The sequence below is a fragment of the Chlorocebus sabaeus genome, chromosome 25 (assembly GCF_047675955.1).
Source record: "Chlorocebus sabaeus isolate Y175 chromosome 25, mChlSab1.0.hap1, whole genome shotgun sequence".
Classification (NCBI taxonomy): Eukaryota; Metazoa; Chordata; class Mammalia; order Primates; family Cercopithecidae; genus Chlorocebus; species Chlorocebus sabaeus.
Genome location: NC_132928.1, coordinates 26,661,351 through 26,676,644, shown reverse-complemented (window position 1 = coordinate 26,676,644; position 15,294 = coordinate 26,661,351). Strand labels below are relative to the sequence as shown.

The 15,294-nt window shown below is 45.2% G+C and overlaps 2 protein-coding genes across 2 annotated transcripts in view; both read right to left on the bottom strand.

Annotated features, from left to right (window-relative positions):
- Nucleotides 1-1,203: 1,203 nt before the first annotated feature.
- Nucleotides 1,204-10,109, bottom strand: RABIF (RAB interacting factor). The gene is made up of 2 exons (XM_007988913.3): nt 9,849-10,109; nt 1,204-1,969 (listed from the first exon to the last, which is right to left on the bottom strand). The coding sequence occupies exons 1-2, from the start codon at nt 9,972-9,974 to the stop codon at nt 1,724-1,726; spliced, it is 372 nt and encodes a 123-aa protein (XP_007987104.3). The 5' UTR covers nt 9,975-10,109; the 3' UTR covers nt 1,204-1,723.
- A 1,863-nt stretch (nt 10,110-11,972) lies between these two features.
- KLHL12 (kelch like family member 12) overlaps nt 11,973-15,294 on the bottom strand; it is a 36,253-nt gene continuing 32,931 nt past the window's right edge. The window contains exons 10-12 of the mRNA XM_007988912.3: nt 15,033-15,131; nt 14,097-14,283; nt 11,973-13,520 (exon numbers count right to left, since the gene is read on the bottom strand). Of these exons, the coding sequence (XP_007987103.2) occupies nt 13,394-13,520; nt 14,097-14,283; nt 15,033-15,131 (413 nt within the window). The 3' untranslated portion in view covers nt 11,973-13,393. The remainder of the gene's footprint in view (nt 13,521-14,096; nt 14,284-15,032; nt 15,132-15,294) is intronic.

Below are 15,294 nucleotides of genomic sequence, written 5' to 3'. Positions count from 1 at the left end.
AATTGCTTGCTTACTGAAGCTCATTCAGGCTGACTGGAGGAGGAAGCCACCTTTCCAGAGGAGTAGGTTGGTTGCAAAAGTGTGCCCAAGGCCAGATTGCACTGCAGTGGGGGAGCCCTTAGAAAGTCTGGGGGTAGGCCGGGTGCGGTGGCTCAAGCCTGTAATCCCAGCACTTTGGGAGGCCGAGACGGGTGGATCACAAGGTCAGGAGATCGAGACCATCCTGGCTAACCCAGTGAAACCCCGTCTCTACTAAAAAATACAAAAAACTAGCCGGGCGAGGTGGCGGGCGTCTGTAGTCCCAGCTACTCGGGAGGCTGAGGCAGGAGAATGGCGTAAACCCGGGAGGCAGAGCTTACAGTGAGCCGAGATCCGGCCACTGCACTCCAGACTGGGCGACAGAGCCAGACTCCGTCTCAAAAAAAAAAAAAAAAAAAAAAAAAAAAGAAAGTCTGGGGGTAAAGGAAGGAGGAAGCAACTAGAAAACAACGGAAGAGACTTCAGATGGTAAGGTTTCTATTTAGTACTTATTTCAAGTTTAGGCCTCCTGAATGGTAGAGGTGGTGACAGGAGGATACCTGAAACCTTGGTTATATAATAAACTTCCTTCTATGACGGTGAGTCATTTCAGAATAGAAATGATGGAATAATTGGAAATCAAGTTGAAGGCTTAAACAAGTCTGCTGATATAAAACTGTTGGAGCAGCCCCGGAGCTATGGCAATAGAGGCATCTGGATAGAAGTTTGTATCCTGGGTTGGCACAGAGATTCCAGTTGAACCAAAACTCCATGAGGACCATGCCTAGTAGGTTCAGTAAGTGATACTATCCATTAAAGAAGTTCTTGCCTATGAACAAAGGAAGAAAGTTACCCGTCCAGAGAAAGCGAATTATAAACTTGTATGTAATCTGGCAAAGGCCTAACCCTCATATCCTACACCCTCCACTCTCATTCCAAGAGAGCCTGGGTAAACAGCCAGGGCTGGGTTTTCCTCTGGCTGCCAGATGGGGTTAAAAATCTGCTTCTCAGCTTCTAGGCTGTAGCAGAGGGGAGTTAATATAAAAAGAAACCCTAAGATTTCAAAGGAAGAGGGACCACACCCATCTTCACAATAAAATGTCATTCTCAATCTAGAGCAGAGGCGCTCAAACATGGTACTGGAGATGCATCCCAAGTAATGTTTCTGGTTAGTGGTTTAAATACTGAGTTTTGTAAATGCTTTACTTTTAGAATGATTAAATTACTGCAGATCACAAGGGTAGCTATACAACAAAGTCACTCTCAGATATTTGTATGCCTTCTTGAATGAAAAAAAGGCAGACTTTCAACTATTAGTACATAAGCATCTTTTGTTACGGGTCGTCATAGCTAAACGGCTGAATACTGCTCTTCTAGAGCAAGAAAAAGAGGGAGCCCCTGGGCAAAACAGAGCCTAGGCAGAATGCGAGGGAAGAGATGAGATTTGTGGAGGTAAGCAGTGTCCCAAAACTGGGGGAAAAAGGAGCTTAGGAAATGTGATGCAAAGTGAACTAGGCAGGAGGCATGTATGTGAGGCTTTAGGAAGCAGGATTAACCCTCTGCATGTTCAAGTGGACATGCTGGTACTCAGTATTTATATTAGCACAGAGAAGAAGGCAGCAGAACAGTTAGACCACATTAAAGGCCAGTTCTTGTGGGGAGCAGGTTTATCTTTGGAGGTGGAGCTGGGTACCCTTCCCCTCAGTTACTCATGGGAAACTCGTTCCAAGGCCACATAGAAACTGTTCTTGTCATCTAGGCAATGCCAACCAATTGGTCCAATTTCACAGTCTGCACAGACCAGAAACTTGATGTTGCCCACGTCCTTGGTGAAGCCCACATTCTCAAAAATGAACATGTCCTCAACCAGCCAGTGTTCCTGGAGGAGATCACCATCAGGATTGCTGCCGTCAGACAGAGCTGGCTTCTTTCTCATGGAGGGAAGGAAAAGCTGCAGTGGGAGAGAACATAAAGAATGCAGAAGTTGAACTGGCCCAGTTCCATCAACACCCCCATTCTAGGTACACTTCACATTGCTCCCTAGCAGGAATGACAAACTAAAAAAGAGAAGCTGTCTCGTTAAGCTGTAGACGATAATGCTGGGTGGCTCTTCTTTGCCTCTGGTCTCTGCCCTGATTCTTTTTTTTTTCTTTTTTGAGACAGATTCTCCCACTGTTGCCCAGGCTGGAGTGCAGTGGCGTGATCTCAGCTCACTGCAACCTCTGCCTCCCGGGTTCACGCCATTCTTCTGCCTCAGCCTCCCGACTAGCTGGGACTACAGGCGCCCACCACCAAGTCCGGCTAATTTTTTGTATTTTTTTTTAGTAGACATGGGGTTTCACTGTTAGCCAGGATGGTCTCGATCTCCTGACCTCGTGACCTGCTTGCCTCGGCCTCCCAAAGTGCTGGGATTATAGGCGTGAACCTGATTCTTAAGAGAAATGAAAGAGGGGCACCAGCTGGGTGGTCTGGGAACTTGGTCTCACTGCTGTCCTCAACATGGGCCCCACATGGTCCTAGTTTCCGTGGCTCATTATGCTTCAGACACACTGGCTTTCTTGCCTTCCTCAAACAGCATTAGTTTGTTCTGCCCTCAGATCTTGGCATGGCTAGCTGCTCCTCGGCAGTCAGCTCACATGTAGCCTTCTTAGGAGGTCTTATCTAACCAAACAACCTGAATTAGCTTTACTTACTGCTCACTATATATATTTTTTTAATAGCTTGAGGTAAAACTGACATATGAACTGCACGTATTTTAAATGCACATCAGCCTGGGCAACACAATGAGACCTAGTCTGTACAAAAAGCAATTTGAAAAAATAAGCCAGGGCTGGGCGCAGTGGTACATGCCTGTAATCCCAGCACTTTGGGAGGCTGAAGCAGGAGGATCGGCTGAGCTCAGGAGTTCAAGACCAGCCTAGGCAACGTAGTGAGACCCCTATCTCTACAAAAAAACACAAGAATTAGTTGGCTGTGGTGGTGCACACCTGTAGTCCCAGCTACTCACAGGGCTGAGGTAAGAGGATCACTTGAGCCCAGGAGGTTGTTGAGGCTGCAGTGAGCTGAGATTGCACCACTGCTCTCCAGACTGGGCAACAGAGCGAGACTCTATCTCAAAAAAAAAAAAAAAAAAATTAGCTGGGCATGGTGGCAAGTGTCTGTAGTCCCAGCTACTCAGGAGGCTGAGGTGGGAGGCTCACTTGAGCCGGGGAGATTGAGATTGCAGTGAGCCACGATCATGCCACTGTACTCCAACCTGGGTGACAGAGATCCTGTCTCAAAAAGTAATAAAGTAAAACGCACAGTTTATTTCACTTTAGCACATGTATACCAGTGAAACCATTATCATAATCAAGATAATGAACACATTCATTTCCCCTGGAAGTCTCTTCATCATGCCACTCCTACTTGTTTACTTATTGCTTATTTTCTGAAATTACTGTATTAATTTATAGGCTCATTTACCACGTGTCTACCTCCACTAGAATATCAGCTCCTGGAAAGCAAGGAGCTTACCTTGTTCATTACTTGATCTCTAGTGCTCTAGTGCTGGGATCTCTTGTGCTGGGAGCCTTCAGTCACTGTGTCATAAGTCCGGCTATCCTGAGGATGCCATGTGGAGATCAGGCTTTGGGGGCGGGGGGTCCATGTAGGGACAGAGGTGGCCCCAAGTCCTGTTCCAGTGCTCAGGTGTGTGAGCCCTCCCAGCCCACAGGCAGACGCGTGACGGAATGACCTTTCTGACTGCCATCACATCAGAGACCCCCAGTGAGAACTGCCTGGCTAAACCTAGTCGACCCCTAAATTCCTGAGCAAAATACATCACTGTTTGGGCTGGGCACAGTGGCTCACACCTGTAATCCCAGCACTTTGGGAGGCTGAGGTGGCCGGATCATCTGAGGTCAGGAGTTCAAGACCAGCCTGGCCAACATGGTGAAACCCCCATCTCTATTAAAAAATAGCAACTGGTATACAGCAGGATCTCAATGATTTGTTAAGAGAATGAGCATAGAATATCTGGCTTTGATCTATTCCATCACTGTTAGAGATATACTAGATTTATCTTATAAAAAGAAAATCTAGTTCTACAATTTGGAATTATCAGCTCTAAGATGCTTGTACCCGCCAACCTATATGACTTCTCAATTATTAGGAGAAGGCCTCTGGCACACACAAAATTGCTTTAATTTCTTCCATATGGATAGTGTATATACTCTTAGCTGTTCCAGACTACTGCAAGGTATCATGCCAGCCAAGTTTGCTACCCCTCTGCTCCTCATACGGCTGCTGTCATGTCACTTATTTCCCATTTCCCACCCCATGATATACTTTTTTGGTTTTCTGTAATTAAAGACGGGGTTTCTCCACATTGCCCAGGCTGGGTTTGAACTCCTGGGCTCAAGCAATCCTCCAGCCTCAGTCTCCCAAGTAACTGGGGTTACAGTGCAAGCCACTGTGTAATACTGCTACTCCACTCATTCTTTATGCCTCATGTTCAAGGTGTCCTTAACACTTTGTTCTCCCTTAAACAAAAACAGGAACAAGTAGAGGCAAAGAGAGTTAGGAATCAAAATTAAGGAACTGGGAAACCTGAATTCCGGTCCCATCTGTAACTTTCTGTGGGCCTCAATTTTCCTATATATATTTCTGTCTTATCCCCTCTACTGTAGGAATGAAATCTCACACATCTTCACATAGATGACTGAGTAAACTTCAGTGGACTAGTTAAGACATCTAACCAATCAACCAAGAATTTGATGTGTCCAACAACACAAAAGGAAAACTGACTAAAGCATTAGTGTTCAGGAGGTGCCCAACAAAAGACCACCACCTTCCCTCTCTCAGTTACCATTTGTGGCACAAAGCGTTACCTGTCCAGTTGTCTCTCCTTTGATCTGTGATTTAAAGGTACTACCATAATTAACAATCCATTCAAGACATCATATTGGGTCCTGTTTGCTCTATTCCTCAACATTCCCATTTCAACTTAGACCCTCTAAGTCAGGCCCACAAGAGTATACCCATATATATGCATATGTATGTGCATCTCTGCCTGGATCTCAACCTATTTACTGCAATGCCAAGGACAACTGCTAGGGCCAGGAGATAGCTATAACACCTGGCATATAATGAGGCTTTCTGGATAGGCTACTGGGAGTGGCAACAAAAAAATTAGTGATTTGAGGCAAACTCAACTTGGTGTGAAGTTGCCAGTGAGATCCCTGACCAGATGGGTTACCTTTGTTCTGTCAGGACCCCAGCGAATCCTGGAGAGCCTCTTTAGAAACAGACAGAACACCACAACTCAGTGAGATTGCTGATAAACTACTAACAGCACCCTTTTAAAAACAAAATACTCCCTTTCTCATTGTAAAAATACATTTTCATTATAGAAAACTTGGCAAGCATGCTATAATATAGATGAGAATAAAAACTGTTACAATACAGAGTACACTTCTGTTAACTTTTTCGTAATTTTTTCCCTTCTGGGAGTTACTTGTGGTGGTTTCAAAACACATCCGAAAATTCTCTGATAATCCTTCCACCTAGAGTGGAGTCCATACTCCTCTCCTTTGGTCTGGCCAGGCCATGGTGATTGCTTGATGAATGTATGTGGTGGTAGTGACAGGCTGGTTAGAAAATGGCATGCAACTTTTGCCATTTCTCATGGGACACTTGTGCTGGGAGCCTTCAGTCACTGTGTCATAACTCCGGCTATCCTGAGGATGCCATGTGGAGATCAGGCTTTGGGGGCGGGGGGTCCATGTAGGGACAGAGGTGGCCCCAAGTCCTGTTCCAGTGCTCAGGTGTGTGAGCCCTCCCAGCCCACAGGCAGACGCGTGACGGAATGACCTTTCTGACTGCCATCACATCAGAGACCCCCAGTGAGAACTGCCTGGCTAAACCTAGTCGACCCCTAAATTCCTGAGCAAAATACATCACTGTTTGGGCTGGGCACAGTGGCTCACACCTGTAATCCCAGCACTTTGGGAGGCTGAGGTGGCCGGATCATCTGAGGTCAGGAGTTCAAGACCAGCCTGGCCAACATGGTGAAACCCCCATCTCTATTAAAAAATGCAAAACATTAGCTGGGCATGGTGGGGGCACCTGTAATCCCAGCTACTTGGGAGGCTGAGGCTGGAGAATTGCTTGAACCCGGGAGGCAGAGATTAGGTGAGCAGAGATTGTGCCACTGCACTCCAGCCTTTTTTTTGTTTTTTTTGTTTTGAGACGGAGTAAGAGAGCATCCCTGGCTTCTACCCACTAGATGCCAGTAGCACACCTCCCTCATTCTGACAACCAAAAATGTCTCCAGATATTGCTAAATGTCCTCTGGAGGTCTGGGGGTGTGGGAGGAATCGAGAAGCACACTGCTTTAGACTAAAGTACTCTGGAACATAAGATACAGTAAGTGCTAGGCCCTGGATCACCTCAAAGGTAGGACTGGCAGTCTAGTTCTCCAGTTGTTCCCATCTGCAGGCTACTAGGCTATTCCACTGGGTGGAGTGAGAGAGAAAGCTGTAGGCCACCTCTAACCAGACTCCCTACATACCTTTCTCCTTAAGGGCTGAGAGTGCTCCTTTAACACCTGCGGAGATGATTAACAGCCCTGTTGTAATTGCCCTAATGGTGGTTTATCTGCAATATGTCACAGTGATGACAAAAAAAAGAGCTACCCCAAACCTTTACGGGGTTTACCCCAAAGCTTTAGTTAAGGAGCTCGGCATCTCAGAAGCTGCCTGTTCTAAGGATGGAACTGTTTTTCCCCACCTTAAAATGTGTGACACAGAGCAGGGAAAGGACTAATAAATAACTGGTTAGAATCTTCCATGAAATTTTCTACCTTCTATTTACATCACGTCCTAGAAGTTATATTTTTGCTGAAATTAGTATTTGAGAAAAGAAAGGAGAAAACAATTAGGACTGAGAGTAAGGAGAACACTGGGTTGGATTACAGCTGAGTTGTTCGAGTCCAGAAAAAGGGATAGGATTCTTCCAACAATTCTTTCTCAAGAAATAGGAAATTTCCAGAAATACTAAAGCCATTGTTAAAAAACACAACAACAACAACAAAAAACATCTTTTTGCGTTTTTAAAAGAGGGAAAACATTTTAAAACACACAAAATGCATTAAAGAAAATTCTTAGGCCTCTTTCTAGAATAGGGGCCACTGTGTTAGTTGAGAAACAAAAATAAATGTAACATATATAATTTAATTCGCTCACACAGTTTTTGGCAGATCAGTTTAAAATAGTATCAAACAAGAATTAAGAATTTTGAGGCCGGGCGCGGTGGCTCAAGCCTGTAATCCCAGCACTTTGGGAGGCCGAGACGGGCGGATCACAAGGTCAGGAGATCGAGACCAGCCTGACTAACACGGTGAAACCCTGTCTCTACTAAAAAAATACAAAAAACTAGCCGGGCGAGGTGGTGGGCGCCTGTAGTCCCAGCTACTCGGGAGGCTGAGGCAGGAGAATGGCGTAGACCCGGGAAGCGGAGCTTGCAGTGAGCTGAGATCCGGCCACTGCACTCCAGCCTGGGTGACAGAGCAAGACTCCGTCTCAAAAAAAAAAAAAAAAAAAAAAAGAATTTTGGCTGGTTGGAAGCTGCAGTGAGCCATGCTTGTGACAGAGCACGACAGGGAATGGGGAGGGAAGAGGAGGGGAGAAGGGAAGGGGAGAAGGGAAGGGGGGAACGGAGGGGAGGGCAAGGGAGAGGACGGGAGGGGAGGGGGAGGGGAAGGGAGGGCAGGGCAGAAGGTAGGTCCTGTGGGGCGCAGCAGCTCACCTGGCCTACATGCTGAAACCCCATCTCTACTAAAAACACAAAAATTAGCTGGGCATGGTGGCATGCACTTGTAATCCCAGCTACTTGGGAAGCTGAGGCAGGACAATCACTTGAACCCGGGAGGCAGAGGTTGCAGTGAGCTGAGATCGTGCCACTACACTCCAGCCTAGACAAGAGTGAGACTCCTCTCAAAAACAAAACGAAACAAAACAAAAGAAAGATCCTGGCCAGGCCCGGTGGCTCATACCTGTAATCCCACCACTTTGGGAGGCCAAGGTGGATGAATCACTTGAGCCCACGAGTTGGAGACCAATACAGTGAGTGCGTCTATGTTTTTTCTTTTTTTTTTTTTTTTTCCAGTTGTTGTTGTTGTTTTGTTTTTTGAGATGGACTCTTGCTCTGTCACCCAGGCTGGAGTGCAGTGGTGCAATCTTGGCCTACTGCAACCTCTGCCTCCTGGGTTCAAGCGATTCTTGTGCCTCAGGCTCCTGAGTAGCTGGGATTACAGGTGCCCACCAACACGCCCAGATAATTTTTGTATTTTTAGTAGAGATGGGATTTCACCATGTCCGCCAAGCCAGTGTTGAACTCCTGACCTCAAGTGATCCGCCCAACTCAGCTTCCCAAAGAACTGGGATTACAGGCGTGGGCTATGTTTTTTGTTTTTTTTTTTAAGAAAAAAAAATGAAGAATTTTAAAACAAACTATAAACTCCATTTAGAAGTCTCTCAATTTATGTCAGTTTATAAAATTAGACAAAACCTTGCCATGGAAAAGATGGGAATTAACCTATATTATGGGCTACATACTAGGCACAGTGCTAAGTGCTTTTATATAAATTCTTCCATCTATCATCATCTTCATTTTACAACAAGCTTGTCCAACCCGCGGCCGGTATACGGCTCAGAACGGCTTTGAATGCGCCCAACACAAATTTGGAAACTTTCTTAAAACATTATGAGATTTTTTTTTGCAATTTTTTTTTTTTTAGTTCATCAGCTATCGTTAGTATATTTTGTGTGGCCCAAGACAAACCTTCCAATATGGCTCAGGGAAGCCAAAAGACTGCACACCCCTATTTTACACAATAAGCAACCTGCATCTCATGGAGGTTAACTTTTTTTTTTTTTTTTTTGAGATGGAGTCTCTGTCTTCTTCACGATCTGTTCAACACTTCACAATCTGTTCACTTCACGATCTGTTCAACCACATGGAATAATAAAATGGTCTGCATATTTTTAGAAATAATTTTGAATGATAGGATGTTCCTATGGTTGAAATAACACATTTGCACTTCAACACAGAGTTTACTGAAATAAAATTTTTTTTCAACGTTCTCACTTGCGATGATGGTGGTAGGAAGGTTATTAAAATCCCTAAACTGACGGGAAATAGTTTTTCTTCGAAATTTACTTCCAGGACGTCAGGGATCTAAGCACTTCAAATATGATTCATCTGGAAAACCAGAGGCTTCCAGTGCCTCGGTAAAGTGGATTGGTTACCAGGGTTATTTTGCCGCGTCCCCTACACCAGTTGTTTCTGGGGCTCCTCTGTGGAGCAGACAGTTGTCTGTCATAAATAAGACGGTGAATTCAGGACTGGCGGGTGGGTATGAAGTGGGACAGGAACCCGGCCACACTCGCGGTGAGCCGCGGCCGAGAGGTACCTGCCGGGTCCTGCAAGCCGGCGGGAGCTCCGGAAGCCGGAATGGGGCGCCTCCCTTCCACGCGCCCGCGAAGCAGCGGCCCTGGACGGCGGCGGGGCGCACGGCCCGCGCTCGAAGCCGCTCCAGGGGCGGTGGGCCAGGTGGCCCAGGGAAGGGTTCCCGCGGCAAAAGACGCCGGGGCGGGACCACGTTCCCTCCCTTGCCTCCGGCGGCCCCAGGGGCGGAGCCTCGCCGAGCGGAGGCCCGAGGGGCGGGGCTTAAGGCCGCGCGAGGAGGGCGCGGTCTCCGGAAATTGAGGAGCCGGGGTTCAGGTACTGCCCGCGGCAGCTCGTCCGGAAGACTGCGGGTATAAACGGACTCCAACCTGCCTCCCTACCTGTCGGCGAGAGAAGAGAGCGGTCCCTGGCTGCAGCACCCGGGAGCCGCAACGCTGGCACAGCACCGCCTTCCGGTTTCGGCCCTCGGCTGACACTAACTCGCTCAGCTGCTCCGCTGGTTCCATTGCCGCTGCCGGAACAGGCTCCTCAGCCACGGCTGCGCAGGCGCTGTTTCTGCGGGCTCGTTCTTCACTGCGCTGGCGCGGCTTGGCGTGAAGCGGACGGTCACCACGTCTCTGCGCAGGCGCCCGCTTCCCCGCTCTGGATTCTACTGCGCAAGCGCCTTCATTCATTGCCTAACCTGAGTGGCTAGGTGTCGGCAGGCTTTGTGACAGGGACACTTCTTGGGACCAGTGACATATCTCCATACCCACCTGGCCACTGGGCTTCACTTAATATTAAAACCTGTTGACTTGTTTAGTTTTCTGAGATCTGAATTTAGTCTCCTGAATGAATGGGGACATTATTGGAGGCAATGTGAAGGTAATCTGGGTCGGACTTCCCATCAAGTTTTAGCCACATTAGCTTCTTAAACTACTTAGAGGGGCATGTATCTTTTCGGTATTGGAAAAAGATGCGTGGAAGCTTTAATTGCTGGTCTCTTCTACTCATTGTGACCATTTACTATGCGGCAAAATGTCAAAGCGCCTTTAGAAACTTACTAAATCATCACAGTTTCCTTACGGAATCGGCACTCTTGTGCACGAAATGAGAAAAGTAAAGATCAGAAAGGTTGCAGCATAACTCTAAAGCCGCTGCTCTTAATTAACTAGGATTGTCAGGAAGGCAAGATTATTTCAGACAGAACAGTATTATATATGAACAAAGGTGAGAACAAATTTAGGAATGGTTAGTAGACCACTGTGGCTGATCCACATTACACCTGGGGAGAAGCGGTAGTAGAGGTAGGTAAGATCAGGAAGGTAGCGTGGACTCAGAGCTCCATGGATTTAATGTCATGCTAAGGAATTTAACATTAATAACATGAACAATGGGAATCTGTAGAATTTTAGGCCAGAAATAACTGTTCGATATTTACTGTCTGATGTTAAGTACTGTAATGATCCTATCTGTGCTTCAGAGAGACAACCTATGACTAAATGGAGAGAATAGATTGAAGAGAGGAAAAAGAGTAGAGGTAAGGATATCAGTGGCTATTACCTTGAGTCTAGCTGAGAAAGGCCCTGAAGCTAGCAGAGGGAACAAAGATAGGGGAATGGACTTGGATCAATTAAAATTGTACAGAACTCAGAAACTAGCTGGATGTCTGTGTTGTGATGGGGGTGACACAAAGCAACTGCTGGTTTTCCTGGGTTAGATGACTAAGTAGCTGGTTGCCAATTATGGGAGCTTGAAAAAATAAGATGAACCACCAAATTAGGGGTATCTCTGTGTATATATGTGAGCACGTGAAAGTGTACGATTGTGAAAAGAGTGAAAAAGGAGCTCTAAGTTTTACATGTTGATCTTTCTGTAGAACATTCCATCGTAGCTTCAGTGTATGAACTACTTGTGAAGTAGGTCTGAAACTCATTAGCACTGAAGACAGCATGGGAGCCATCAGTCCTTCACCCTCCCCTGGATTTATTCCTGATAGGAAAAGCCATGTTTTATAGGCTGTGGTTTAATTAGCAGGCGCAATCCATCTGCCAAAGTTGGCAGGTATCTTTAAGGAAAATAACTTCCTCATGTGGTTGCTCTTCCCTTTTACTCTGGAAGCATCAGGATTGTTGCAGTTTTGCAGGCCTTCTGCATAGCTGTTTATATCACATGCCATAATTCAAATCAAATGGAAAAAAGGACTAGTGTGACTGAAACCCTAAAATTCAAGTGGGTGCTAAGTGAATTCAAGATGTCTCTTCTTTGTTCCTTTGGTTTTCAAGTAACTCCAAGCATGAGAGGGAATAATGAATATAGCGAATCAGGAAAATATTTTACTGAAGAGAATCTCCAAAGTGTAAAGTGGCTACCTCTTACCTGTGCCTAACACAGAAATAGCAGAACTAGTTGGCAAACACACAAGATGAACAGGTTGAAGAGACAGGAGCTACGGCTGATCCCTACATCTTTCCCTCCCAAATATCTGCTAAAGGCAATGCTGGTTAGCCACAAACTCTCGGCACTTGACACCAATGATTTTTAATATTTTCTTAAAAAAATACAAAGGAAATTAACTCTGTATGTCAATACAATTCAAGGAAAGAGGGGAAAATGGAATTTCAGAGCAAAGATTGTTTAGGTTATCACATTCCCACACTCCCAATACCCATAAAACAAGAATTTCACTCCATGACACAGAGGAACACTGAATGATAGCTCAGAAATGTTGCTAGCTGAGGTACTGAAACTAACAAAAGGATTTTGGTTGTCCTTGATTATTCTGTCCTGTGATGAATAAAATCTACACTAAAGGACAGGTAAAGAAAACTTATACCAGAAAAAAAGACCAAATGTACCAAACACAGCAGTACAAACCACTCCTTGGCAGAAGTGTGCTTCTAAAAGAATGGGGCAGCAATCAGGTAGCTGAACTACTAGGCTACTGTCACTCCCAGCCCATCCCCAAATAAATAGTGTGGAAGTGTAATAGTGTAGTAGTATTTGATTCAACAAAGAAAGGCTTTCACCCCCATTCAAGGCAAACATTGCCATGGCTAGATAAGCCCTGGCAGGTAATAAGACGACTGTAAAATCACAGGTACTTCTAGTTTATCCCCAGTTATACTGAACTCCCACATTGATGTCATCTTCTCTCATCCCAACATTTGTTCACTCTTTTATGCTGTCTCCAGTGCGAAAGACCTTGGGGAAATAAAAAGATCCTTCAAATAATATACCCTTCTCAGTCTTCCAGGTTATGTCATACTTCAGTGCTGTTCTAGGTTCACTCACATTCCATCACATTGAGTTTAATTCACTTATTCTAACTTCAATTCTGATATACAAACCCTGACCTCCAAAAGAAGTGTCAGATGAGTCTCTCTCTCCCTTGCCCCCAAAGTTTTGTGGGGCTCTCCCTTTGGTTTCCCTCTAGAATGGAACTGTGTTGCCCCTAGCTACCTGTAGATGAGAAAATGTAGTTGTTCCTGGAAAAAAAAGAAAAAAAAAAAGACTTGGATTTTACCAAGCTTACTTAAATTGGTATCTTTCCAATCATCTAGGCTGGATATTACCCACATCTAGTAGGCCATACTCACCTTAGTTCTTTGCAACATATGAGGCACAACATACATATAGTACACCAAGCACGTGGTAAGTTAGAAATGACAGGAAAATGCTCCCCAAAGCAGTGGGAGAGGCAATGTGGTCTCTCACATCCATTCAATGTGCATTCTTTTCTCTGGAGTATCTGTTACCCACCCTTCTCAGGAGCAAGACCCAGGACGAGGGGGAGTATGTGTCAAATAAGTACAATCATCACTGCACTGGTGCCTGTAATCAACCTGTGCACATAGTGAGAAACAGACATTCTGGAAAGGATTCTTGATTCTCCCACTAACTGTCCACTGGACTGGAATAGCTCTGGATGGTGCTTCAACAATGGTCACTTCTCACGGAGAACACACACACCAGCATCACAGCGCTGGGTTCCCATGGATGTCACGACTTCCCAGCTGTCGATGATAGGGTCATAACATTCAATGCTACTTAGCAGGGAATTACCATCATATCTGAGTGGGAAAGAAGCAAAAGAAAGAAATGAGTCAGCTGCATGCAGTGGCACGTGCCTGTAATCCCAACTACGCAGGAGGCTGAGGTAAGAGGATTGCTTAAGTCCAGGAGGGAATTTGAGAACAGCCTAGGCAACATGGTGAGACCCCGTCTCAATAAAATTTAAAGAAAGAAAGAAATTCGCCTTCTATTCCTTTCCACACAAGTCCTTCATTAAGGCTGCCACTGGAGGCCAGGCATGGTGACTCTCGCCTGTAATCCTAGCACTTTAGGAGGCTGAGGTGGGAGGACTGCTTAAGCCCAGGAGTTGGAGACCAGCCTAGGCAACATAAAAAACGAGTCTGGCACAGTGGCATGCACCTGTGGTCCCAGCTACTCTACTCAGACTACAGCCTGGGTGACAGAGCAAGACTCTGTCTCTAAAAACTAAAAAAAAATCTAATAAAAAATATCAAGTTGCCACTGGAGATATCTACCCCTACCCAAGTCTTGTCTCCATCCAAAAATGAGGATCAGATCACATAGACTCTTGCTCTGGCTACATATTGAGTCTGGATTCGTTTCTAAATCCTCACCCTGCAATTGCATAGAGTCTCCCCCGAAGCACTGTGGCCCCTACATAGCATCGTGGAGTGGTCATACTGGTGACAGTTGTCCAGGAATCAGTGCGAATGTTGTATGCTTCAACGGAAGAAAGGTGGGCTGTACCATCAAATCCCCCCACCACATAAATATGGTCATTCAGCAGGGCTACTCCTGCACCTGGGGAAAATGAAGGCATTAGCAAATGAATGGTACTAAGCCTAGAATCTGAATTATAGAAATAAACTATCGTCACTAATGACTAGCTGAATTCTAGAGTAGATGAGAGATATGGACTGGGTCCACATGGGCCTAGAATAATCTAGTCCAGCACAAGTTATTCCACCTATAAACCCTTTGGCTTGGACTTGAAATGATAAAAGATAAATAACAATTGTTCTCTTTACTTTCATTAACTCAGAGCCCAATGCTTCTAATTAGGAGAAAGGGAGGAAGAGAAAAAAAGGCAGCAATAAAGGTCGATGGAGGGAAAGGAGTTGTGATTATGCTTCTGAAGCAATTTTTACCCAGAATAAGTAAACCAGAATGGCACAGTGTTTTCTCCTTTTCTACATCCCAACCTGCTCCACTTCAAAAAGTTCTCGGTGAAGGTAAGTAGCTACTCTTTTGTCCTTATGCATTAGAGACTTTAACATTTATTTAACATGTACTACACAGACAAAATTGTACTAGATATTCTAAAAAGTAGGGAGAGAACAAAGACATGAAGGCTTTTGCTTCCAAATGTATAATCTAGTTGTTAAGTATCAACTGTCTTTATCCTCACTAATATTTAGAGAAAACAGAGACAAGGAGGAGAGCAGAATCTCATTTTTACATTAATCTACAGTTTGCCCCATGTACCACCATTATATATGCAAATGTCTGACAGTACCATCTATTGTCCCTTCCCTCAGATCTAGTCTTACCAGAACGCTTGGTGGCCATTGGTGTAACATTAGTCCAATGTCCTGTATGAGGGTCATATTTCTCAACGGAATTTAAGATATTCAAGCCATCATATCCTCCTGGAAGACAGAGATCATTCCAGAAAGAGTAGTAAATCCTCATGCCCATTTCTGGTCGGTCTTTCTCTGAGTGCTTCAACTATTTTAGTTTCAGTTTTCCCCTAAGAGTTCCAGTAACTCTAAGAGAAATCTGACAGTACCCTACTTTCTGCTTATAAGAAAA

Excerpts from the sequence above, each read along its gene's own strand:
- RABIF (XM_007988913.3), bottom strand. The coding sequence starts at position 9,974 with ATGGAACCAGCGGAGCAGCTGAGCGAGTTAGTGTCAGCCGAGGGCCGA. Across the intron at positions 1,970-9,848 it reads CTCTCTTCTCTCGCCGACAG|CTTTTCCTTCCCTCCATGAG; the intron begins GTAGGGAGGCAG and ends CTCCCACTGCAG.